Source organism: Theobroma umbraticum, unplaced genomic scaffold, assembly GCF_002168275.2.
Source record: "Theobroma umbraticum cultivar Fairchild unplaced genomic scaffold, ASM216827v3 scaffold_30.0, whole genome shotgun sequence".
Classification (NCBI taxonomy): Eukaryota; Viridiplantae; Streptophyta; class Magnoliopsida; order Malvales; family Malvaceae; genus Theobroma; species Theobroma umbraticum.
The window spans coordinates 11,454,063-11,478,907 of record NW_018397254.1 but is presented as its reverse complement, the minus strand read 5'-3'; the positions used below and the strand labels follow the sequence as shown (position 1 = coordinate 11,478,907).

The window sequence follows — 24,845 nt, the reverse complement described above, 5'->3', positions numbered from 1 at the left end:
AATTTTTAACTTAAGTTGGCCAAGAATTTTACAAAAAACCCAATTTAGCCTCTCTTGGTCTTATTCATTTTATGCTTACTACACTAACAAAAACATTTTATAATCAAATTTTAGTGGTGTCAACATTGAAAATTGAAATTATTAATTAATTTATTTATTCAGATGGAACTTGGTGCTAGAGGTAGCAAAATTTGATCAATTTCAGAAATCCATTGAGATCAAATCTAATTTGATGTCAATTGAATGAAAAAAAAAGTTACAATCTTATAATCGAAAGAATTTAAATCGCACACCACTTACTTGAAGAAACTCAAACTCGAATTAAATTAAATGCTCTATAACCTTAAATTTGTGACTAATCAGATCTGAAACTTATAAAAATCTGAATTTATAACTCAAAAGATCGAAAATGTAATTAAATTATTTTTCTAAAATGAGTTTATTAAAAATTTCAAAAATATTTTAAAAATAATATTATTTATAACTATCATATAATTATATAAATAATGTATTTTGGACATTTTCAATATGGAATATTTGATTTTAAACTTTAATTAATGTTATAAAAATTACTTGATCAATTAAATTTATTATGTTATTCTCCGTTAATGTCAAAATGCAAAATTATTTAATTTTAATACCCTCCAAATCTCAAAATACTCGTAATTTACTAAAAAAAAAAGGATAAATATCTTAACTAATTACTTGTATTAAAAAATTTTATATTAAATACATTAATTTCGACAAGAAAAGAAAAATTGTAAATTAAATGTAATTTTACTAGTTACTAATTTGGTTGTGAATAAATTATTAAAAAAAATGCTATTCTTACATAAAAACATCAAATAAAATTGTAACCTAGATGCTCTTACAAATCAGAATGCTATTAACTTATCATCGATTAAACATTTGTTTTTTATTTTTGAAAAAATAAATACAAAGATTAACACGAGACATTCTTCCATGTACCTAGTGATTAGATTTTACAATTGAAAATTTTGTGACATTTCGAAACCTATGTCATCCTATATGCTTAAACTGAAAACATGTAATGAAACCATACTCATACGACCCATTTCATTCCATTGGTTCTTGTTTTTTTTTTTTTAAATTTTAAAATTTAATATTTTTTATAAATTGATGTATAATACTTTTTAATATAAAAAAGTAAAAGGAAATTTCAAGTAAATCATTGATAATATAAAATAATAAAAGTATTAAATTAAATGTGTACTATTCTTAAAGGTGAGATAATGGGAGAGCAATTGATAAATTAGGAATGGGATAGGGTGATGGAAAGAATTAGGTGGTTGAGCAAACTGTTTGGTACGCGCCAAAACAGTCGCGCGTGTGGACTGGGGACTAACAGCGCCAACCCCCATGGTAAGTTACACACACATCACGACGTCCTGTTCTAGCCATTTCCCCATTTTTATTTTCCCCTTTGGTTTTTTGAAATTTAAACCCCTAAAAAAGAATTTTTTGTAAAACCCTCCTTTGCTGACTGCCGAGCCGTTCTCTTTCTTTCTTTTTCACTCTCTCTCTGCTTTCTCTACTCTGCTTTTGCAATTAATGAAGGCACCCACACCTCCTACGCTTACTCCTAGTAATTATTATCACCTCTCTTCTCACTCTCGGGTCTGGTCCCCTGCTTCTGCTTCTTCCAAAGAACGAGAAATTTTGCCAAAAAAAAGAACGGAGGTACTGCCTTTCCTTTTGGCTCTTGTCTCTGCTAATTCATAACCTTATATACTTCTCATTCACTTATTTCTTCTGTCAACATCTTTTTTCTTTCTGGGGTTTTCTATTTTGCACCGTTTATTTTAGCTTAAACTAAAACATTAACCATGCATCAAAGCTTCTAGCTTGTTATAAGCTGGGAAGATCCTTTTTCCTTCCGTTCTGAAAACTTGGGGAAAAGCAAAGCAAAGAAAAAAGAAAGGGTTCCTTTGCTTTTTTTTTTTTTAATTTCTAAGAGTGGAAGTTTCAACTTTCAGCTCTGCTTTAATTCTACATTGTTCCTTTTTTTGTAAAAAAAAAATTTATCTTCTTTTTGAGTTAACATAACAGTGAATTTGATTTTTCGATTCTGTTATTTATGTCTACTTTGATCTCCATTGTTCTATTTTTTGTGTTCTCTTGATTCTGTTATTGACAAAATCATTCCTTTGTTTCGTCTTTTTCTACTTTTTCCGTTTTTGCTTTATCTCCGCCTTTTGGTTTTCCCTCGATTCGGTACTCAAACTTTGAACAATTTCCCTTTCCTCTATCTCTCTCTCTCAAAATTTTATGCTCTGTTTGGTCCTCAGAAGACTAAAATTAGCTTCTTCCTTTTTCCTTTAGTTTTCAACTTTATCTTCCTTTGTTTTCTCCTAATTGACAATCTTTACTTAAAACTTTATTAGGCTTAGATTTTTTTTGGACCCATTTAAGTAAAATTTCAAATAATGTAATATTGGTTCCTAAATGTGTAATTTCGATTCCTTTTACACGTTTTCTCAGCTAGCCCTTACTCTTTGTTTTGATCTTTCTTTTGAGTTCTATTTGTGAACAGAGAAGGTAAAGCTTTAAGCATGATCTTTAATATTTCAAGGCCTTTAATTTTGTCTTCTCTTCAATCTCTCACTCCCTTAGCATTGCTAGTCGTAATTTCCAAGCATACATGTGCCACAGATGAAAAAAGAAAGAAAGAAAGACTTTGTATCTTATAAGTGAGAGGTTTACTTGTTGTTTGTTAAGTATGATCTTGTTAGATTTACTTTTATCTTTCTATCTTGTTTTGATAATACAGATGGGTTTTCTTTGTGATCGAATGTGCTGCTAGGGATAAAAATCCATGGGTTGCTTTAATTGTTTACAAAACAAGACATGTTTCTTGTTTTGTGGTTTTTTTCTTGGTTCCTGCTCCCTGTTTTGCTGATTTTCTGTCTTTACCGCCTTTCCTTTTTCTATAAGTAGTTTGTGGATTTCGTTACATAAAAGTCTAACCATCTGAATTGTATCAATGTGAATATTTATCAATGACAAACTATTAGGACAGACTTTTAAGTATATTCTATTCTGATGTCTCACGGAAGATTTTTATATGCATTTTATTCAATTTTATTGATTATTTTGTATGCAGCCATTTCCGGAACTGTAGAATAAACAAATCAATTAACTAATGACTTCTTGTTTTGTTCAGCTGGTTTTGTTATCGATCTACGGAACCCTCAGTGGATTATATTTGACCAAGTTTTGTACATTGAGGTGGAAAGTGGCCTGCGGTCTGATGTGTGGGAATCTTTGGTGTGATAGTATTTGGCTTGGTTGACCATTCCTGCAACTGCATATAATTTCACGTGAGATCTGTTCTGGCTCAAGGAGGACCTTGTGCTTTTAACTTCATCAGATGTCTTCTTTGTGGAGCTGAGGAAATGGGGTGTTGTGTCTCGACTAGTAGTCGGAGTACTTGCAGTACCAGGAGCCATGGGGGGGCAGTTTCTCCTTCGTGTTTTGAAGTTGGATTTTGTGGGCAGAAGAGAACTAAGAGAACATTCTCAGATCATGTTATCGCATTGCAGCATTTACCCTCAGTACCCAACAGGATTTTCACAAATGGAAAGAGCAGAACTTCTTGCATATTTACTCAGCAGGGTCGTAAGGGAATAAACCAGGATGCCATGATTGTATGGGAAGTAAGTTTTAGATGTTACTTTGACTTTGGGATCCTTCAATTTTGAGATTCTTTTATATTTTGAGGTTAACTGCTTAATGACATTGATAAATTTAAAAATCCTGTAGGATTTTATGTCAGAAGATGTGACCTTTTGTGGTGTTTTTGATGGCCATGGTCCACATGGCCATCTCGTTGCTCGGAAAGTTAGAGATGCCCTGCCCCTTAAGTTGCTGTCCTCCATGCATTCTTATCAGTCAAGGCAAAATGGGTCAGGGAGAACATGTTTCAAGGGAAATTCAAAGAAATCGGATGGTGGAGATTCTGAGAAGGATGGTTCTGCTGAGGATAGATTAAATTCTATATGGAGGGAAGCATTCATGAAATCATACAAGGCCATGGATAAGGAGTTGAGGTCCCATCCTAATTTGGACTGCTTCTGTAGTGGTAGCACTGCTGTCACTATTGTGAAACAGGTATGACAGAAGCACTGCTTGCTGCTAGTCAACTTAAATTTTTCTAGCTTTGGTCTAATTCATGTAGGTTGATTTTATGATGTTAGGGCTCCAATCTTTTCATGGGATATATTGGGGATTCTCGAGCAATTATGGGATCCAAGGACAGCAATGATTCAATGGTGGCAATCCAATTAACAGTTGATCTGAAGCCCGATTTACCAAGTACATCTCGGACTAATCTTTTCCTTGTGGATGTACTTGAAAATGGATGTAATGTACTAAATGTTATATATGAATTCTCCAGGGGAAGCGGAAAGGATTAAAAGGTGCAAAGGTAGGGTCTTTGCTTTGCAAGATGAACCTGAAGTACCTAGAGTATGGTTGCCATTTGATGATGCCCCTGGGCTAGCAATGGCTCGAGCTTTCGGCGATTTTTGTTTGAAGGAATATGGTGTTATCTCTATACCTGAATTTTCCCACCGGATCCTTACAGAGAGAGATCAATTTATTGTTCTCGCCTCAGATGGGGTAATTTTGTCATCTCTTAACTGATTTTTCATTCATTCTTTATTTGTGAACTTTGTTTCCACATTTCTTTGGTTTATTCAAGGTTGAGCGGAACCTTTTCTGGTGCATGTTAGATACTATTATTAAGTGATAATAAGGGGAAGCTCAAATGCAGCAATAAGTTGCAAACAGAGTAGAAGAGTAGACTACCGAAAGAATCACCAATTTAGACAACAATGAGTACACACATTAAACAGTGTAATGATATATCACTGTCTAGTGCAGAGGAATTCTGAAGCAACTTGGGCTATAGTTACCTGACAGACATTATTACAACAAAAATTTTGTAAATTCTGCTAGACAGTAAAACAATAGAGTGAAAAATCAACACAAAACTTGTACCATCCACAGGCAACCATTGCAAGGAAGAGCTCTGGTAAAATCTGCCCAAAGTAGCAAATCAGTTTTTTATTTAGTTGCTTGGTCTACGGCTCGTAGCGATTATTCAGTAGGGCCTCTTCTTTTATAAGGAGAAGGAAGAATATGTTGGTGGGGTTTCTTTTTGATGGAAGTTTTGGATGTTTCTAGATAGGGTGACAGTTGGTGGCTAATTGCTGATTGGGCTTTCGAATAGGACAATCTTTTAACCTGCACCTTCAATTCAACTATGCCTTAAGGCCAAAGGAGGGCCATGATGTAAAAATTGAATGTTGTTGAGGAGATATAAAAAGAGGAAACAGTAGGAGTAATAAGAACTTTGTTATGATTCATCAAAAAAATAAAAGATAAAAAAAACTGTTCGTCATTAGTACTTTTAACTTGAAACTGTCAATGGAGTAGGAAGGGATGGAATAGAACTGACGAAGAGGTCCACTTAAGGGGTAAAGGCTTATGTTGTCATCCTTGCATGGTGCCTATTAGGTTTAAAGCTGTACCCTTGTAGATGTATGACACCTGATACGTGGTTTATTGGAAGTGCTCCTGCACTTCAGGGCTCACTGCAATGAGTGACATCCACATTAAGAGTGAGAGTCAGTGGTTGGTAATGACCCATATCACAGGTTAATCTTTTTTTTTTTTTCATTTTTAATTCTCCCAGTTTTTATGCGAAACATGTCAACATTGTCTGGAAGATCAATTCTGTTTGTTACCTTTACTGTCAGTTGATTTTTCTATAAAATGTCTGATGATCTGCTGTAATGATATGTGATCAGTCACAGTTTGGTTAATATGTAATTACTTTAAATGTGCTAGAAAAGGTTTATCTGAAAAGGGATTCCTTATTTGGTAAGAGAGCTAAAGTCAAGTGCTAAGTGCCAAGTGCCAACACATTTGAAAACAGAGGAAATAAAAAAAGAACATTAATGTGCTATTGAAGATGAAGATTTATTAACCTTTATTTTGATGGGCTGAATCCTTCAAGAAATGAAGGCCTGCCATGATATGGCAAAAAAAAAAAATGGTTAATTTGATTTTTCTCCTTAATGTTTATATTTTTATTACAGGTTTGGGATGTATTGAGCAATGAAGAGGTGGTTGAGATTGTATCTTCAGCTCCTACCCGGTCATCAGCTGCCAGGATCTTGGTCGACTCAGCTGCACGGGAATGGAAACTAAAATACCCTACTTCAAAGATGGATGATTGTGCAGTTGTTTGCTTATTTTTGGATGGGAAAATGGACTCAGAATCTGATTATGAGGAACAGGGCTTTTCTTCTGCAACCCTTCACAGTAATCATTCTGGTAATGCAGTTGAATCTGATGATGGCCAGAAGTCGGAGCCATCTTTGCAGAGGAATTTTACTGTTAGATCATCAGAAGAAAGTGATAGTTATGGAAGATTGCTGCCAGAGTTTGAAGGAAATGCGGATACAGTTGCTGCTGAAGATCAAAATTGGTTAGGTTTGGAAGGTGTCACACGAGTGAACTCACTCGTTCAACTCCCAAGATTTTCTGAGGAAAGGCCAAACCCATAAATTTTGTATTCTCTATAAACGAAACTAGACTGGTTTTGTCGTAACATTTCGGCTTTTGAGCCTGCACTAGATCCAAGGAAAAGAAAGTCCTTGTGAATTGGAGGCTATGTATTCATGTTGTTCAAGTAAGTCATTGACACCAGCAATTTGCTCTGTTGTATTGCACAGAGGATTGTAGGAGAAAAAGGCTTTATTGATGTGATTGCACTTGATCGCTACACTTGTGTTAATATGATTCCACTCCCTGTAAATATCCAACTTCTGGCTGCCTTCAGTCATTATGCACAATTAACTAAAGTGAAAAAAGCACTAGAACCCTTAGTTAAAGCCAGAAAGAAAGCTAAACTGGATACAGTCTGAATGTGGATTTCACTCTCAGCGTAGATAATGAAAGAAAAAGGCTCTATAAATGATTCTTCAGCATTTCAAAATTTCGTCACAGCACCACTGAGCAAGATGAGGTGCACTAGTTTGAATAATCAACTGTTGAGGACTGGGAAATTAAAGAAATTTCAAACCAAAGGGTACTCGTAGAGCATATGCAGATGAATACAAGATAGAATTACCCGGTCATTTAACTATCTGCTCGTGTACACAAGCCTGACCAATTTTAGCTGTAGTCCTCTAATTTCGACAGTGTGTCAATAAATTTAATGCCTGCATTTGACCGACTCAAATAGAATTGGAGGTTCAGCAAGTTCCACCAAAATTTTTGCAGAAGCATACCGAACTGTGAGGGGAAAAGGCAAAACTCATGAGCGTGTTTAACGTTATGGAAAGTTGCAACTGTTAAACAGTGTGAAAATTCAATTTCCTCTGCTGACCTTGTCGGCAGAACTGTTTGAAGCAATGTATACCAAACCAGGTTGTGCTCAGTTGAGTCTTTTTCATTGAATTAGTGATAAATGTTCGAATTTTTCAAATAATAAAGTGTTAATTTAAATTATTTAATTTTTTTTATTAAAGTCAGACTAAATTTATTTGGTCTTCACAAAGTGACAAATTATAATTCATAATATGATCTAATAAAGTCTAAACCTATGTAAGAAATTTTAAATTTTATAATAATGGATAAGATTAAAGAATCACTATATATATATATATATATATATAAGTTAAAGTCTTTTCTCCTATCTACACAAAATCATTAAGATTCTTATTTATTGGAGAGTTAATAAATCAAAAAGGAAAAAGATCCTAATACACAAAATCTCAACCGTTAATATGATTCATATTGTTTTTACTGTCAAATCATATATCAAGAATTAAGTATATTTTTATGTTTTAAATTCTTATTATGGTAGATTTTGAATTAATATACATTAATTATGTATAAAGTTAACAATCGGTATCAAAGCCACCATGATTATAATTTTGAAACTTAAGAATTATTTATTGATTTCATAAATCAGAAGTTCATATTAAGGTTTTGTGTGATTTTGAATTTATGTAATTACACCATAAAAATTCATAATTTCCTTATGATTAGTGCATTTAAATATTTGGCATGCTTAATTGATGATATAATATAATTCATATGGTTGTTAGATCAAATTATATCCAGGTAATTGAATAAAATCATGATTGCGAAATTAGATTTTTCAAAAGCCGTGAGTTTTAATAATTTTAAGTTAAGATCAATTTGATTTATGTAATTTTTGTTAAATTACCTTGAGATTATTTGTTTTTGATGAGTTAAAATTATTATTGAGGCCATAAAACTTTATTAAACTCATCGATTTAATCAAATTAAATTCTGTCAATTTTAGATATTCTACCCACGAGAATAGATCTTTGGGTTTGATTTGAATTTGTCCAGAACATACCTAAATTGATGAGTTTTAATTTGAGTTAACCTAGGGTTTTCGTTCCTCTTAATACAAATGTTAAGTCAATACCATGGTTTGGCTTGTTGAGAGGAAAATTAAAGTTTAAAGTTCGAGTTTAAACTTTGAACTCAATTAATAAATGACATAATATTCAAATAAGCTCTTAAATTATGTAAGAAAATTTAAATAAGTTTTTACTTTTTTATTGCATTCACTAAAGCCTTACATTTTTATTTTGAGTTATATAAGCCCTTATGACTAATAATTGAAATGTCACTTGTTATTTTATATAATCATAGCAATGACATAGCATTGATTTAGAGAGTAAAAAATACCATGTGATCATGTTATTATGTCAAATTAATATGTTACGTCATTATTAATTATGATATATTAGCATGTCATATCGTTATAAATTATGATATGTTAGTATGTCACATTAGTGCTATATGATATAGAATGACAAATAATATTTAACTAAGTCAATAATTAGTTATATGACTCAGAATAAAAGTATAAGGGTTTATCTGATAGAAAATAAAAATAAAAAAAAAAAAATTTAATTGAATGCAATAAAAGTATAAGGGTTTATTTGAATTTTTCTGAATAGTTTATATTTATATGCTTTTTTTATAAATTATGCATTAATAAATTGATTAAAACCTTAATGTTATATGTGTTTTCATTTGAATTTATCTTTATAAATAAGTTTTTGTATGCTATAGAGATGAAATATAAGATTTGATTGCATAAAATATATATGACTAAATATTAAGATAATTGAAAATGAGTCAAGCATGGTTTTCAAACCTGAAATTTTGGACAATTAATCTTGATATATGTTGTTTTGATGAAGTTTAATACACGGGTTTCATAAAAATAAAGTATTAATTGAGGTTTCGAAGGGTCTAATTGGGTTAAAACCTAAAAGCGATTAAAAACGGGGAATTAGGGAGAAAATTAGAAGTAGTCCGCGAATGGGTCAGTTTTTGCTCCAACGATCATGTGGACAGCAAGGCCCACGCATTGGAAGTGGTCTGTGAAACCCACTTGGGCAATGTTTTTTCGATTTCTTTTTGCAAATTTCTTCGACTCTCCTTATGCAATCTATTTGTGTTATTTTTCTAATTTTTAGTGCAAATTCAATATTTATTTTTATGTATATTCAATTAATTATTCTAGATATTTGGATGAGATACTTGTTAGATGCATATAACAGAAAAATGATTTGCATATATTTTAGGGTTAATGGTAGTATGTACTTTAACTAGATATGTGTATATTTTATATACTCTTACGATAAAGTTATAGAGTACAAATTGATAACTAAAACTTTATAAAGTGATATTTTTCAATTTTTCAATACAACCAGTTTATCTAGTGACATGAATGAAGGTATAATGATTGAAAATCTCATAATGTTATGTCACATATGTAGGTTATCTCATAATGTTATGTCACATATGTAGGTATGTAATTTTAGAATATAATATCCCACACTCATTAAGTTAATAATAAAATAAATAAAGTCATACCATGGTTTTTGTATAGGTAATAGTAATAACTTATTAAAGGAGAAGTTTTATTTAAGCTAGTTGATTTGTAGAAACTAAAGCGACCAATTAACTAATGTTCTGAAATTATCATTCTCATACGTTTAAGGGATGCCTTTGGTGTTATTGCAATAAGCTCAATGTAAAGACTTTCAAGAGAGAGGTGAAAAGGAGTATTTAGGAATTTCATTTTAAATTTAAGAAAAATAAAAATTTCTTAAACTAAGTTTCTTTTTGGAATTAAGCAAATCAATAGAATTTTTGAGAAGAGAAAGAAGTTAATAACACAAATGAATTTGTGAAGAATAAAAGAGAAAACAACGCAAGAATTTTTATAGAGGTTTAGCCTCTTTGCCTACGTCTTCACCTTTAGATTCACTAAGGAATTTTAAAATCCATTATTGAAATCAAATTCAATACAATGCCTTTTATGGATCAAGCACAACCTTACAATGCAATGCCTTTTATGGATCAAGCATAATCACTCTACCTTTTACTTTGGTTAAGGTATAACCACTAAAATACTACCTTTTTAATTAGTTAAGGTATAACCACTCAAGAGAATACAATAAATGAGACGAGAATAGCTAGAATGCCTCTTAAAAGGTGAGTAGCAAATTAAGTACAATATTTGGTGAGGAAGCAAATAGGAACTAAAAGCTAAATAAATGATTTGTTAAATCAAAACTTAGAATCAAATGAAGCATTAAATCTTACATCTGGTTCTGGTGTACGTGTATTCACCTAAAAGTGATGTGTTCATATCAAAATTAGAAGGTAGCATATAAAAGCATGTGTGTGGAAATCGCCTTGCTGTAGTAGTTTATTTTCTTATGGTAAGTTACAAAGGTTATATTATTTTCTCATGATTGTATTTATGTGAAAAAGTTCTTAATTATATGTTTTGCATTCAACCTCAAGGTGTTTAGATGACGTGCCTAGACCTTTTGATTATACTCATATATGTTTTTGGAGTATTTTGATTACCTTATTTATTCTAATTAAGTTGTATTGTTTAAATTTTCAATCATCTTTTTTGTCAATAACAATATAGCCACCATTAAATTTTGATTGAGTTAAACTTTAAGAATTGGAAATGAGATATGGAGTTTGTCATTCAAATAATAGACATAAATCTAGCTATGAATGTAGATAACCTTGCCGAACATATTGTTGAAATTATGAGAATGATAAGGGAAGCTTTTGAGCGCGAGAGAAATCCAATAAATTCTGTTTGCTTGTTATTAAGAGGTCAATTCCTGTACATATGTTAAGTGGATTTCTTGATACTACTAAAATAATATAGTTCTTAATTGTAGTAGCACAAAGATATAGTGCGTTATTAAGTGTTGAAATTGGCACTTTTCTTAAAGGATTTTATTCCATGAGTTATGATGGGATAGAAAAAGTTAGGAAGTACATAATTAAAATGATCCACTAAATCTACTGCTCCTAAATAATTCAGAGTTAAAAGAAAGAATCTGGTTAATTTGTTAATGTAGGGGATCTTAAAGTTGTCATTAATACGGAACCAAAATGTTTCGTTTATAAGAAAAGGGGACATAAGAAACAAAATTATCTCAAATATAAGACTTGGTTACATAAGCGTGAATGTAAAGAGATTCATAAGTAAGAGGAAACCAAATAAGGATGAGTCTAGAGTTACGATTGGAAACAAAGCAACGGAGGAAGTCAAGTTTGTATAAACAGTTTTTTAAATTTAATTCTATTTTCTTTATTAGACACTACTAGTTAAATTTTGAAATAAAGGATATTAAGATAATTAATGATTTAAAAGATATTGACTTGTGTTTTTTGACTCGTGGTTTATATAGACTGTGTTTAACTCCTACTGATATTTATTCCATCTCATATTATGTTGACAGAGTTGCAACATCACCTACATAAAGGAAACATTTTTCATGTTATAGCATGAAAAACTTGGCTACATCTTCAAGAAAAATGTAGAAAGGTTGATAAATGATAACATTTTACCTACTTTTTTTTCTAATAACCTAGAGACACGTGTTGACTATTGTAGAGGTAAGATGACCAAGATATATAAAAGGGAAAAGACCAAATAAAAGTTCAGATTTATTAGAACTTGGTTACACTTATATAAGTGAACCATATTACCCATACTATATGCAATTGTAGATATTTTGTGACATTTATTGATGATTTTCTTGTTATGCTTATATGTCCATAATAAAAAAAGGTTGAAACTTTTAATAAATTTAAGATCTTTAAGACTAAAGTTGAGATACAATATAGAAAAACCATTAAGATTGTCAAGTTTGCTAAAAGGGGTGACTATTGTGGGAGACATGACAATAGGATGGCAAAAAGATTCATTTGCCAAATATTTATAAAATTGTGAATAATGACTTAATACACTATGCTTGGTAATCTTGAACATATGTGGCTGAAAGGAGAAATCACACCCTAAAGGATATAATAAAGAATATTATGGGTGAAGTAAATTTATTAGAATTTTTCCCAGGAGAAACAACCAAAACAGATTTGTATATCTTAAATGTGAGGTCTTCGGATATTAAAATGTTGTAGAATAGGTGCCCCAAAGAAGATTTACAAGGATAAGGAAACCTACTTTTTCCTTAGAGATCTATGAATTCTATCTTGGAGTGGGTGATTGTGATATTGGTCTTGTAGCTGATCTAAAACCTTTTTAAAAGTTGTTTCCAAACCTAAATTAGATTTATGGTGAGATGCAATGAAAAATAAGATGTGATCTATGTTGTTTGAGAGCTTGTTAAGCTAAATAAATGTTGCAAATTCATTGGTTGTAAATGAGTGTATAGGATCAAGAAAGATTCCAATGGGAAGATTGGAAGGTTTAAAGCTAGACTGGTTGCTAAAAGGTTTACTTAGAAACAAGATATTAATTACAATGAAACCTTTTCTATTGTATCGTCAAAGGTATTGTTTAAAGTAATTATGGCATTAGTAGCTCATTATAATTTAGAACTACACTAGATGGATTTTAAGACTACATTTTTAATGGAAATCTTGTTAAAAAGGTCTATACGTTGCAACTTGAGGGATTTAAAGAGAATGGTAAAGATCATCTTGTGTGGAGACTCAAAAGTCTGTTTATGGGTTTAAACAAACATGTTGCCAGTGGTATCTTAAATTTGATAAAGTAATCACATCTTTTGATAAAGATAGACTAATACATATATCTCAAGATCAAGAGGAGCAAGTTTATCTTTCTTATTTTGTATGTTGATGATATCTTGCTTACCGGTTGTGTCTAAGCAGTTTAACTTGAAAGATCTTAGGGAAACATCCTATATCTTTAAGATTGAAATCCATAAAGATATATCATGTGACTTGTCAAACTCTCTCAGCATATATATATATATATTGATCGAGTGTTGAGTATATATTTTTTTTACTTACTTGCAAAGGTGAAGATGTGCCAATTATTTAAGGTGATAAATTGAACTTGACACAATGTCTTAAAACGATGTTGAGAGAAAATCTATGAAAGTAATGCCATATGCTCAGATGTCCTTGATGCTTGACATTGCTTATGCAATGCGTCTTTTGAGAAGATATTTATTTAATCTTGATAAAAATCATTAGAAAGCAGTAAAGAAAGTGAAGAGATATTTGAAGCGGACTAAAGATTATATGCTAGTTTATTAAAAGGTTGAAAATCTTAAGTTGGTGGGTTATATGGATTCTGACTTTGCCAATTGTTTAAATGATGGGAAGTCCACATTGTGATACTTTTTTATGTTGGGAGGTGATGTAGTATCTTGGAAAAGTATAAAGCAAAACTTGTAACCTCATCCATTATGCAAGCAAAATTTGTAACATGTTATGGAGTAACTACGCAAGTTATCTAGTTGATGAATCTCATTAAAGAATTATTGGTGGTTATCTCTATTGCTAGATCCATATAATTGTATTATGATAACACTATCATGATTTTGTTCACTGACGGCAATAAAGGTATCACAAGGGCTACACAGATAAAGATAAAATATTTGACATAAAAAAACTTGTGAAAGAGGGTGACATTTTAGTAAAGTATATTAGAATTGATGATGTGACAGTTGATCCTTTAACCAAAGGATTGCGTCCTATCAATTTCATAAACCATATTTTGACATGGGTATTATGAAGTCTTTTGATGTACTTAGTTAATGAGAGGATTTGACATTATTTCATGTTTGGTTCATAATTTGTTTGGAACTGCATCCTTGATGATGTATGTATAGTTATTATGAATAATGTTTATTCAATGATAATAAGTCATAAAGTGGTTATGTATATATACATTCATGTGAAGATGTAAGACATGTATCAATCTTAAACATAGATTGGGGTATAAATTGATAGCTTTGAGGGTATGTCTTGTACACATAAAGTCTATCTCAAGATATGTAAGGTAGACAAACAGGTTTATTATATAAGCTATAAAGTATTTTTCTTGCAAGCTTGGGTTGTATAAAGTGGCGAGCAAAGTGACTCACAAACGAATCCACATTAACTTCATGTCGATGAGACTGGATGGTATAAGTAATTATAATTGGTGTTGTATCTTTGATAGATATAGTTATTGATATTTTCCTACATCACGATTTTTATTGGACAAAAACATGTTCTAGAGTAAGTCTCAAGACTAGTTTGTTTTTAAATTGAGCTCATAAAGTTTCTAGTTGTCTTAACTTGTGAATCATTTTTACAAAAATGTGTTTTCAAACTTTGAATTTAAGTAATGTCATCCAAGGGGAAGATTATTAGATTTTGCTCAAATAATAAAGTGTGGATTTATATTATTTAATTTATTTTTTCTTTTTTTTATGCAAAATAGCTAAACTTATTTGATCTTGATAAAGTGACAATATTATAGTTCATAATATGATTTAATAAAGTGAGCTAGACTTTAGTATTAAATGTGGGTTTAAGAGTGTCGGCTTGTGTAGGAAATCTTAAATCTAACTATGGATAGGACTAAGGATTCACTATTTAATGTAAAGATTAAGTCTCCTCTCCTATTAATAAAAAAACATTAAGATTGTTACCCATTAGGGAGTTAGTAGATCAAAGGGGAGGAAGATCTTAGTGTATTGAATTCCAAGGCCAACCGTTAATTTAGTTAGTATTATTTTTATTGTCAAGTCATGTATCGAGAATTAAGTGTACTTTTGCATTCTAAGAATAGATGATAGATTAGTATAAATTATATATAAAGTTAACAATGATAAAATCACGAAAATGTATACTTCAAAAAAAAAATCACGAAAATGTAAGTTAAATATATCCGGTAAATCAATAGAGAATGTTCTTCTCTCCAAGACTTTTACACGCATTGAATATACTCATAAGAGCAGAATGGAATATGGATCAGTTACTTGGTTTTTGGTATTATATATATCCTTTATTGCCTCCGTTTTAGTTGGTGGCATTTAGAATTATAGCAGCTTTTTCTAACATTGTGGTAATATTAATGCATGTCACCATACAAGTACGTTAAGGACAAACTTCAATTCGAGAAAGCCAAGTTTTGAAGTTCTCAAGAATGATCGTGGTTCGTGGAGGCAGAGGGTCTGTATTCAATCTGACAAGTGCAGATTCACTTCAATTGCCGGCAAATCTGTTGGTGATAGAAATGAAAATAATAAAAACAAATAACAAGTTAATGAAGTAGACGAACCAAAAGTACAAGCAAAGCGCAAACCGAGCTCGAACTCTTCAGCTTTTGTCAGCTACTGAAGGAACAGACCATGTTTAGGAAAAAGCTTAACTGGCAACAGTCTTTAAGATAAAAATCTCATAACTCACAGCGAAAATTCACCCAAACCAACCGGTAACCTTCTTTAATTACAAGCTAGCTTTTGTTTTTGCAACTTCTCCTTCAATGGTATTTTCACTCTTTTAACTCGCCGCCAAATGATCAACCAACTTACTTTAAGCCTCACCCTATAAGAAACGTTATTCTCTGCCCTCTTTCCACCATCCCAAAACCAATCCTATCTCTTCACTCTCAACTCTCTATCGTTCTCTGATAATGGCTTACAAAACTACTTCCTTGCTCCTTGCTCGAGTTTTCCTCATCAGTACTCTGCTCGCTATTGCTGGGCAAGCAGTTGCAAAACAAGACATCCCAAGAAATCCAGAGAATGATGATCAAATGAAACAGCCTGAGTGGGCGCTTGAACATGACCACGGCGTGCTCATTCCAGGCATTGGACGAGTGATGCTGCCGCCAGTTTTGAAACCTTACAATCCCTACACCGGCAGCATTGGCGGCAGCACTGGTGGAACCGGCCATATTCCAGGTGGTGACGACACTTTTGTCCCAAACCCTGGTTTCGAAGTGCCAATTCCTGGTGATGGTGCTGGCGGTGCAGGAACGCATCCCCGTCCTTGAGCTCGGCTGTGAAGTTTCAATCAGTTAGAGAATAAAGGCAGGCAACCATCAGCAATCTTAGTTGGAGTCTTAGGGCCCCCTTGTATTCAGCCCAGTCCAGTCCAGTCGATCCGACCCACGTATTTAACGTGATATTAGTTCAGCTTGTCATTTTAGTGGAGCCCTTGAGTATGTTTGTTGACAAAACGAAGCCTGCTAGATGTTAAGTGTTTCTGTTTTAGTTTTTCATTTAAATCGAGTCTAGAGTCTTTTGTGCATTTTTCACTAGGAAATCTATTTTGTTGCCAAGTAATCGTGTATTTCAATTTCCAAATTAATTATGGTCTATACGAATTACCCGACTGTCTTATTTAAGTATTTTATTTGAGATCCTAGATTGCTCCTAGCTTGCAGGCTTAAAACATAAATAGATTTGGTCATTTGAAATGCCAAGGATCCTTAAGAGTATTTAAACTTGACCATTCAATATCACTTGCCAGCAGCAATGTGCTCATAGTTCATTAACTGCAACGAGAAAAAAATTCATAGCCCTAAAACATTCTTTTCCATGTCAACAAGTCGGGGCCAATGTCAGTAAGGGAAAATGAAGCAAAGTCATCTCAAAACAGACAGCTGATATAGCATGCAAAGCAGCTAATCACTGGCATGAAGAAAAATACAGTCCCGCATAAAGCAGAGTAGTCATTTGGTTCCTTTCAACTGTTATATTATCTGATAAAATTGTTTGCTTCTTATAAAAGTAAATAATTTGCCTCAAACTTTCACATCAAATAAGTTGTTGGAAAGAGTACTTAGCTGCATCATCAACAAAGCTAACAACTACTCCCACATGTAGAAATCTTCTATAAGAACCAAAATGATTGTGCATTTGATCATAGAACCACCGTTGATGCATCAGCGATGCTGATCTATAATTCCATTAAAACAAATTGTAACCCTTCTTCAATATATATAATAATTGAATGAAAATTGGGCTTTTTTGAAACAATTGAATCTAACTTATCCCCAGGACAACTGACTATTAGATGACATACAGCATTCCCCTGAGACAGAAAGAGTGCAAAAAATATGATAATTATGTAAAGAGAAAGAATAAACAGCTAATAAAGACAATCTTCTACTTATAATTTCGTTTCCAATATGTCATTACTGGCGCAATTTTCAGGCAAAAATTGCTGAAAGAATAATTTGTCATTGTTCTGACTCAAATCAAAATGCCACAACTTGTACATATATATATATATCTCAAGAAATATAACATAATACCATTGATTCAGAATATTCAAAGGATAATCTCTGAACCAACCAAGGTCTCAGCTTTGGAACTTAATCTGACCTGTAAAAAATTATCCTGAATAAAAGAGTAAAAGAGTTGCAGTTAATTAAATGGACAGGGAGTGATCATGAAAAATTATGAAAACAAATATGTTTTTCATTTGAAATGGCGAAATGGGTATTTCATAAAAGAAAGAAATCAATGAAAGGAAGAGTGAAGCGACCTGAAAGAGAATCAGAAGAGATTAAGCATCCTGAAGAGAATGAAAGTTAGGAAACCGAAGAAGATGAAGAGGAACAGGTAGTCAACCATTACGAACAACTTGGTTGATCCATGATTTCTCTTCTGCTTCGCCTTTGATTCATCTAATGCTTCAAGTTGCGCCATCCTACCAACGGATCTAGGTATTTCACTCGGAACCAAATTTTGGGGATCTGGACTTTGGGCTTCGCATTTATATTTGTTTTAATAAATAATTGTATTTGCCGTTACACTAGTTTCCGGCTTCCTCCCGCGCGTTTTGCTATCTGCAAAGGCAAGTGCCTTGCACGTGAAAAGCTTTAACACTCAGAAATGTGTCGCACTTTGGTTTATCTCCTTTTTTTTTCCCGCAAAATATAAACAGCAATCAACCAATTCTGCCTTTCATTTTCCTTTAATGCTGATACTGAGACCAGAACATGCAATATTGACTTGGTCTTTTGGTTAATTGACATGGATTGTTAACTAGAATGTGAAACTTGTGTTTATGGAATTGCTTTTACCATGGACATAGGCAGGAAAATGAAGCATAGATTAGGGATTTATATGATGCCCAAATTCAAAGATACAGAAACCAAATGTAGAGTATTGTACAAATATAATTTTTTAACAATTAATTGACCCTAACATCATTTTGAATGCCAGTCGAATACAAGAATAGCTCAACAATCTTAGTAAACTTTCCCTGATACAACATATCTTGCTATGCCCATTCATAACCCCCCTAGCACAAAACCTGAACGACTAATGTGTAAAGGTTAAGAATTATATGCTGTTGTATATCGCCAAATTCCTCCACTAGGCAACTTTTTTCATTCTGATCACTCTTTCACCAAAAGGAGTCCCAAGCAATCATTCTTTGGCTTTGACTCACCAAAATGATGTTGCTGATCTTTCCAGACAACTGTGATACGCGCGTCTACTTTGTTTATTCCTGACAAATCACATTCAAGATAGAATACATTAGTGTACTATGGACACAGTGTTCCATGCTAGTCAATAGGTCTTCTTGCACTCAATTTGGGCCAAAGGTTGAGGGGAAGGGAGGTGGGAGGGAGTGGCAGTGCCTAAACATGAATTACGGTTCCATAAATCAATTTTTCAATGTACCTGAGGAGGATTGCTTGATGAACTAGTGTCTTCTTCCAGTGTTGCATCCAATACTCTTGCTTCTGATTTCTCATTAGAATAACTTCAAGAAAAAGTTCCAGTGTTAGAAAGGAATTCCTATTGAAAAAAATGAAACAAATATAACAAGTAATGAAAGAAAGAGAGGCTAGAAACTTCAGTTGCTCAGAACATTTCAAGGCCTGAATAGCATATAATCCCAGTTCTGCAATATGGTTGTCCAGATAGAGAAAGACAGAAAATTGAGATAAAATTCACACTTAACACCTAATAAACAGTGATAATACTTGCAGCAACTAAACATATACTAAGAACAGTATGCAGAAATTCACATACTTCTTCGCAGATTAGACATGGTGACAAAGATACCTACGTTGACAAAATCGTTACCCAGATAAGTTCCACACAGTCAACCCAAAGAAGCCTTTGTTCGACAGGTATCACACCATAGGTAATCATGTGAGCAAATGGCCAGAGTTTCCAACCAGCCTGAAAAGTGTCAAGAGAGTATCAACAATAAATCATGTCTCGATACCAATAAAAAGGTGGCTAACTGCACATTGATCAAACCCAAGTACAAAATAAACATAGAAGTCAATAATCAAGTTTCCAAATATTTCCAATACGAAAACCTTTAGTAGAATTATTTATAGAATTATTTATAGAATTATAGCATTATGAATCTTCAGAGTGCACCAATGTTAGTGAACCACTTCAGCATATAAAATTTTCCTTTCTGATTTTTCATTACCACCAAAAAACTATGCAGATTACCAAGGGAAATACACAGTTTTGCCATTCACTATTATAAGCAGTGGAAATCAATCACACTAGTTTGCATCATAGTGCAAAGTTTTTCAGATGCCTGCAAGTTAAATCTCATTTGAAGCCATTTATTTATTATTATTATTTTTTAAATACAATTTGCTGAGAAGAGGGGTTTCTCTTTCTCTGGGTTCCTAGTTCTCTGCTGATTTTAAGGCCCATGCTGTTGAAGAAGACTTAAATCCTCCAATACATCATGAACAAGGGGTAGGAAAATGAGAGGTTGATTAAATCCGGAATTTTTGTAGAACCACCAAGAAATTTATAAGACGTTTTTGCCACATTTTACATTGACAGTGGTAGGTGGAAAAATAAACAGCAGGGAAGAGCATGTATGATGAACTCTGCCCTGAAAAAATATGTCCTGAAACAGAATTCCAGCCCAGTAAAATCATGAGTAAACTACATCCTATATTTGCAATGCATAGCACAATACAATGACACCCAAAATGTGCACAGAGAAAGACAGAAGAAAAGCTTCTTACAGTCAGCATAGGCCAAAATGTTGCCTTTAGTTCTCTATAGATATCAGCAGAGGATTCAAAACGCAAGAACCCCAAAACCATATAATAGATACTGTTCCAGATTGCTGCCCAAACTGTTTGGTCAAAGACAACTTTTGCTGGAACAACCCACCAGTCTTGGAAAGGAAACAGAGCCTGGAACTCAAAGTGACTGATTCAGTGATCCCATGAAAACTGAAAAATCAAAGCTATGAAATGAGTAAACTATAAGCCACTACCATTACCTCACAAAATTGGTAATAATAATGAGAAAGGGATCCATGGAGAGTAAAACCAACAAGGCCTGATCTGAACATGCGTGTCCGGTCAAAGTCAAAAAGAGGCTTTCCTTCATAACACTACACATAGGTTACACTATATGAGCTGAATGCAGAATAAGGTTAAGTTTAATGCATTTATTGAGAGGGTGGAGGGAAGGGGAGAAACTTACTTGTGCAATCCAATCTCCTATTGAATAGACGATCCCACTTATTGCCATTTTGGCTAAGACTGGGTTTGCTTTAAGTGCTTGTTCGTATGCAATCCAATTATGTTCCGGAACATATCGGAGTACCTCAAAAAGGGTCCATCCCTGATAATCATTGAAGATGATCAAATAAATGATGAGATGCAAAAAAACAATAACTAGCTGGAAAATCCATCTGTAACTCTTCAAATTTCGCTCCATTATTATTTATAAAAATTACAGGTTCCATGTTTATAAACAATCTTGATACATGCTAAATCCTTATCTATGGAATAGCTAGAGAAATCATGCTCATTAACTTGGTTTTTTAAGCAAAACCTTAAACCCGAAATTTATAGGTATATCTTCTTTATCTTCTTCTTCAAAAACAGAAAGTAAAATAAAGACCCCTTTTTCCAAGGTGAACCTTCAGCGTCCATTGATATGTTAGAAACTTATAAAACACCTCAGCACCTGTCAAAATAATTTCATAAAATGAAGAACTACAGAGGCTATCCAACTAAAGCAAAGAAAGTAGTCAAACTGAGCTACACTATCATTAAATCATACATGCTCTTTTGCAACCAATCTTGATCTAATTCTAAGTAAAACTGGAACCAAAAGATTCTGGTAAAAAAAATGGAACTAAAGATCAAAAGCAAAAGTTGCAAACCCAGGAGAGAACTTACATGCCAGTAATCATGATCTATAGTAAGTAACTTAGAGACAGCAAGCGTGCCAAATCCAAGAACAATCGAGGCATTGATTGCTCTACCACTCAACTTCTCAAAATCATCGTCACCACCTCCTCTCTCTGAAGAAGAAGAGAAAGCTTCTAAAATATTGGACCCATTTGGGAACCAAGGCTTCTTAGCTTCATTCGAATGGCTAGTCTCCACCGGAGCCAATTCTTTGTCGTCTGTGACTGTTTTAATGACCCAATTCCTTCTCTTTTTGATCCAGAGTTTTAGATGGGTTGGGTTGGTTTTGTACAAGAGACGAGCAGAGAGCGGAATCGGAGAGAGAGCGGGGTACTTGTGGGATTTGATTATGGGTTTGACAAGTGCTGAGGGTTTATGGCTTGCTATGCCGTTTAGAGTTGCCATGAATGGGGGAGCTTTCGTGGAATGCGAGAAATTTGCAAGTAATTTATTTGCCAAGAGTATTTTCACGTTTTTAGTTGTAGAAGTTTGATCCTACAAGTTATGCCGAAGCTTGTTTTCATTAGTAATAATGTACTGCTAATCTTTATGGTAACTTTTGTTTTTTACGGAAAATATACATTCATTAACAACTAAAAGTATGCAAGGTTAGCTAATAAAAAGATGGTATTTGCGCTAGTTGGGTTGGATAGCATCCTACAAAAGCCTTGGGAACTAAACTCAATCTTTATCAAGTGTTTCAAGCAGAGCAGAAAAAATATGGGGCCCTCTAGTACTAGTAGCAGCAGCTCTCCTTGATAACAAGTCAGCTTTTCCGTTAGCTAACCCATAAAAGAGATTAACTCTACAAACAGAGTACATAGACGCGTGGCATCAATTAGGATGCTGCACCTCCTGCCTGCAAAAGGAAGAAAAGAAACCAGTTAATAGTCTGTTTTAATTTCTAAATAATCAATTAATGTTAAGATCTCTATCAAGTCCTTTCAAATTCTGCCATGTTATTAGTAGATAAACCAAAATAATGAGAAGAAGTGGAGATCATAGACTCACATATGTAGTGATCGTAAGAAAAATTTTCATACTTGTCAATGTTAAGATCAAGTCACCATTTGCATGCATATCTGGTGATGAAACATTAAATGTGATTAAGCAACGTACTTAATTTTCATACAAATTATATTCCCAACTTGTAGATGGGCAAGTAGAAGGGCATTTCCAAAAACATTAAATTTTGTGATTAAGCTACGTGCTTGCCTTGCCTGTGCCTCAAGCTTCTATCAAACTGATGTTTCGGTGGAAGAACCGCAGCCACAGAGAACAGTTTGAAGAAAAACTTGATTTGTGATTAAGGCGTGAAAAACCTCAGAATTACGCGTGTGAAAGCCGCAACACCGTGACCACTACCTGTTGGTTGACACAGTCCACGGACACCGACCCTTCTCACCTTCCTTTTAGGCGCTGCCTCATGCGTGCTCATCCAAAACTTTGACTTGTTTCATCTTGCTTAAAAATGTCCTTCATAGAATGGCGTTAGATAGGCTATAGATATTATTTAATTTTAATATAAATTTATTGTCATAAAAAGCATAATGAAATATTTAAAAATATAAATTAATATTATTTTCAAAATAAAATAAAATTCAACAATATGTATGAATACTACATTCCTGGTACTCTAAATGAATAACCATCATTTTAATAGAAAAGTAAAACCTATTCCTTGGTATTTCATTGTAAAACAAAAGAGATAGTTAAATACACGTTCATATAATGACAAAGTATTAATGTTTTTGTATGAATATTACATAACATCCAGCAATATAGCATCCAGCAATATAGCATGAAAATTGCTTACTTGATATTCTAAACACATTTACATGATGGTAAAGTATTAATGTATATGTTAACACAATTGTATAACTAAAAATGCTCATCAATGAAAATGATATATTATTTTATAACAAAATTGCGTACTCTCTCTCACACACACATACGCACATATAGAGTAAAACTTTTATAAATTAATACTCGATAAATTAATAACTTCGATTGAATAATATTTTTAACCAGTTTTGAGTTTAGACTGATATAGTAAATTAATAATTTGTTAAATTTATAAGATAATACATTTTGAAAAAAATACATAGGTTCCACTTGATATTTAAATTAATAATCTACTTATACATCTAAATTAAATATATACATGATTCAATTATGGGACTTTTGTAAAATATGACTCTATTGTTACTTGATTATTTTTGAAATTGATGTCTCCTTAGACTTCGTCTCTAACTCTTCTTAGCACATTAAGAAGCCCTAGCGTAGTGTTATCATATTATAAAAAAAAATAAAATTATATATTATGATTGTTGCTTTGAGTGTATCTTTGTATGAAATAGGTTCTAGTGTAGAACTATCATCTTAAACCATACCTTCTTTGTTATTTCCCAAAACGTTTTCAATAATTGGCTTGTGTCAAATAATGATAATTCTTTATTCAACAATTAGGTAATATTCGAATAAATACAATACACAATACAAGTATTAAGTTCAATTTTAAAAAGAAATTAAGAATAATTTAATAAATTAATTTTTTATTAACCAATTTATAAATTAATAAATTATTAATTTATCAATTAAATAATAGCTCGATTAATTAATAAATTTTCATGGTTCCAATGGTATTAATTTATAGCAGTTTTACTATATTACATGATATAGTTTAAATGTATTGGTTCATACTGTTTGAGGACTTGATTTCAATTTTTATGATTTTGTTTTACAACGATACTCTTATTAAATGAGATATTAGTTAGACCTCATAAAATGATAATTTCATCTAATATTATACCTTTTAGATTTGAAGGAGTTAAGGTGTTTATTAATGTAATTAATTAATTAATTTTTAAATTGCCTACAAAAAAATATTATTATTGTTTATTTACTTGGATATGAATAGTTTAATAACTATTAATGCCTATCAATCTATGGAACTCATATTCTCTCAATAATTTAAAAACATTAGTAAGGTTATAATTATTCATAAGTTTAAACTTTTCTTAGTTTAAAATTAACATAATTAACTCTTGTATATTCGTTTGATTGATTTTCTAATTTCAAAAAAGAGGAAAATTAGTTTAAAATGAAAAATATGTCCCATATTGAGTTTAAAATAGATTAAAAAATTTAGTAGAATCTAAAAACTATAAAAGAAAAAAATCAATCCTAACAATTCTAAATAATTTAATTAAAACCTCAAGTTAACGGTGAGTATTTGATTCTAAGAACAAATATAGTTCGATAATTAAAATAAGAATCACATTGAAAAGTTTTAGAATTC

The 24,845-nt window shown here is 32.3% G+C and overlaps 3 protein-coding genes across 6 annotated transcripts; 2 read left to right on the top strand and 1 right to left on the bottom strand.

Annotated features, from left to right (window-relative positions):
• Positions 1 to 1,495: 1,495 nt before the first annotated feature.
• On the top strand, positions 1,496 to 6,814 carry LOC110412717 (putative protein phosphatase 2C 52). Of its 3 annotated transcripts, none has more exons than XM_021423342.2 (6): positions 1,496 to 1,701; positions 3,185 to 3,677; positions 3,784 to 4,131; positions 4,218 to 4,335; positions 4,418 to 4,641; positions 6,126 to 6,814. In XM_021423342.2, the coding sequence occupies exons 2-6, from the start codon at positions 3,417 to 3,419 to the stop codon at positions 6,594 to 6,596; spliced, it is 1,422 nt and encodes a 473-aa protein (XP_021279017.1). In that variant the 5' UTR covers positions 1,496 to 1,701; positions 3,185 to 3,416; the 3' UTR covers positions 6,597 to 6,814. The 3 variants fall into 3 exon arrangements, with proteins under 3 accessions (XP_021279017.1, XP_021279009.1, XP_021279029.1); XM_021423334.2 differs by lacking the exon at positions 1,496 to 1,701 and adding an exon at positions 1,738 to 2,559; XM_021423354.2 differs by lacking the exon at positions 1,496 to 1,701 and having other exon boundaries at positions 1,738 to 3,677.
• Positions 6,815 to 15,952: 9,138 nt separating this feature from the next.
• On the top strand, positions 15,953 to 16,720 carry LOC110417406 (cell wall protein precursor). The gene has a single exon (XM_021429748.2). It carries the CDS (start codon positions 16,022 to 16,024, stop codon positions 16,382 to 16,384), a length of 363 nt encoding a protein of 120 aa, XP_021285423.1. The 5' UTR covers positions 15,953 to 16,021; the 3' UTR covers positions 16,385 to 16,720.
• Positions 16,721 to 18,432: 1,712 nt separating this feature from the next.
• Positions 18,433 to 22,190, bottom strand: LOC110417399 (Peroxisomal membrane 22 kDa (Mpv17/PMP22) family protein). Of its 2 annotated transcripts, XM_021429738.2 has the most exons (7): positions 21,533 to 22,185; positions 20,829 to 20,969; positions 20,623 to 20,736; positions 20,360 to 20,533; positions 19,423 to 19,538; positions 19,032 to 19,113; positions 18,433 to 18,855 (listed from the first exon to the last, which is right to left on the bottom strand). In XM_021429738.2, the coding sequence occupies exons 1-7, from the start codon at positions 21,947 to 21,949 to the stop codon at positions 18,850 to 18,852; spliced, it is 1,050 nt and encodes a 349-aa protein (XP_021285413.1). In that variant the 5' UTR covers positions 21,950 to 22,185; the 3' UTR covers positions 18,433 to 18,849. The 2 variants fall into 2 exon arrangements, with proteins under 2 accessions (XP_021285413.1, XP_089639829.1); XM_089783703.1 differs by lacking the exon at positions 18,433 to 18,855 and having other exon boundaries at positions 19,023 to 19,113; positions 21,533 to 22,190.
• Positions 22,191 to 24,845: the final 2,655 nt, after the last annotated feature.

Bases quoted from the DNA above. Each gene is read 5' to 3' on its own strand.
- LOC110412717 (XM_021423342.2), top strand. From the start codon at position 3,417: ATGGGGTGTTGTGTCTCGACTAGTAGTCGGAGTACTTGCAGTACCAGG. The intron at 3,678-3,783 runs GTAAGTTTTAGA...AAAATCCTGTAG, and splicing joins ATGCCATGATTGTATGGGAA to GATTTTATGTCAGAAGATGT. The intron at 4,642-6,125 runs GTAATTTTGTCA...TTTTTATTACAG, and splicing joins TTGTTCTCGCCTCAGATGGG to GTTTGGGATGTATTGAGCAA.
- LOC110417406 (XM_021429748.2), top strand. From the start codon at position 16,022: ATGGCTTACAAAACTACTTCCTTGCTCCTTGCTCGAGTTTTCCTCATC.
- LOC110417399 (XM_089783703.1), bottom strand. From the start codon at position 21,949: ATGGCAACTCTAAACGGCATAGCAAGCCATAAACCCTCAGCACTTGTC. The intron at 20,970-21,532 runs GTAAGTTCTCTC...AATGATTATCAG, and splicing joins TAGATCATGATTACTGGCAT to GGATGGACCCTTTTTGAGGT. The intron at 20,534-20,622 runs GTAATGGTAGTG...TTTGAGTTCCAG, and splicing joins ATTATTACCAATTTTGTGAG to GCTCTGTTTCCTTTCCAAGA.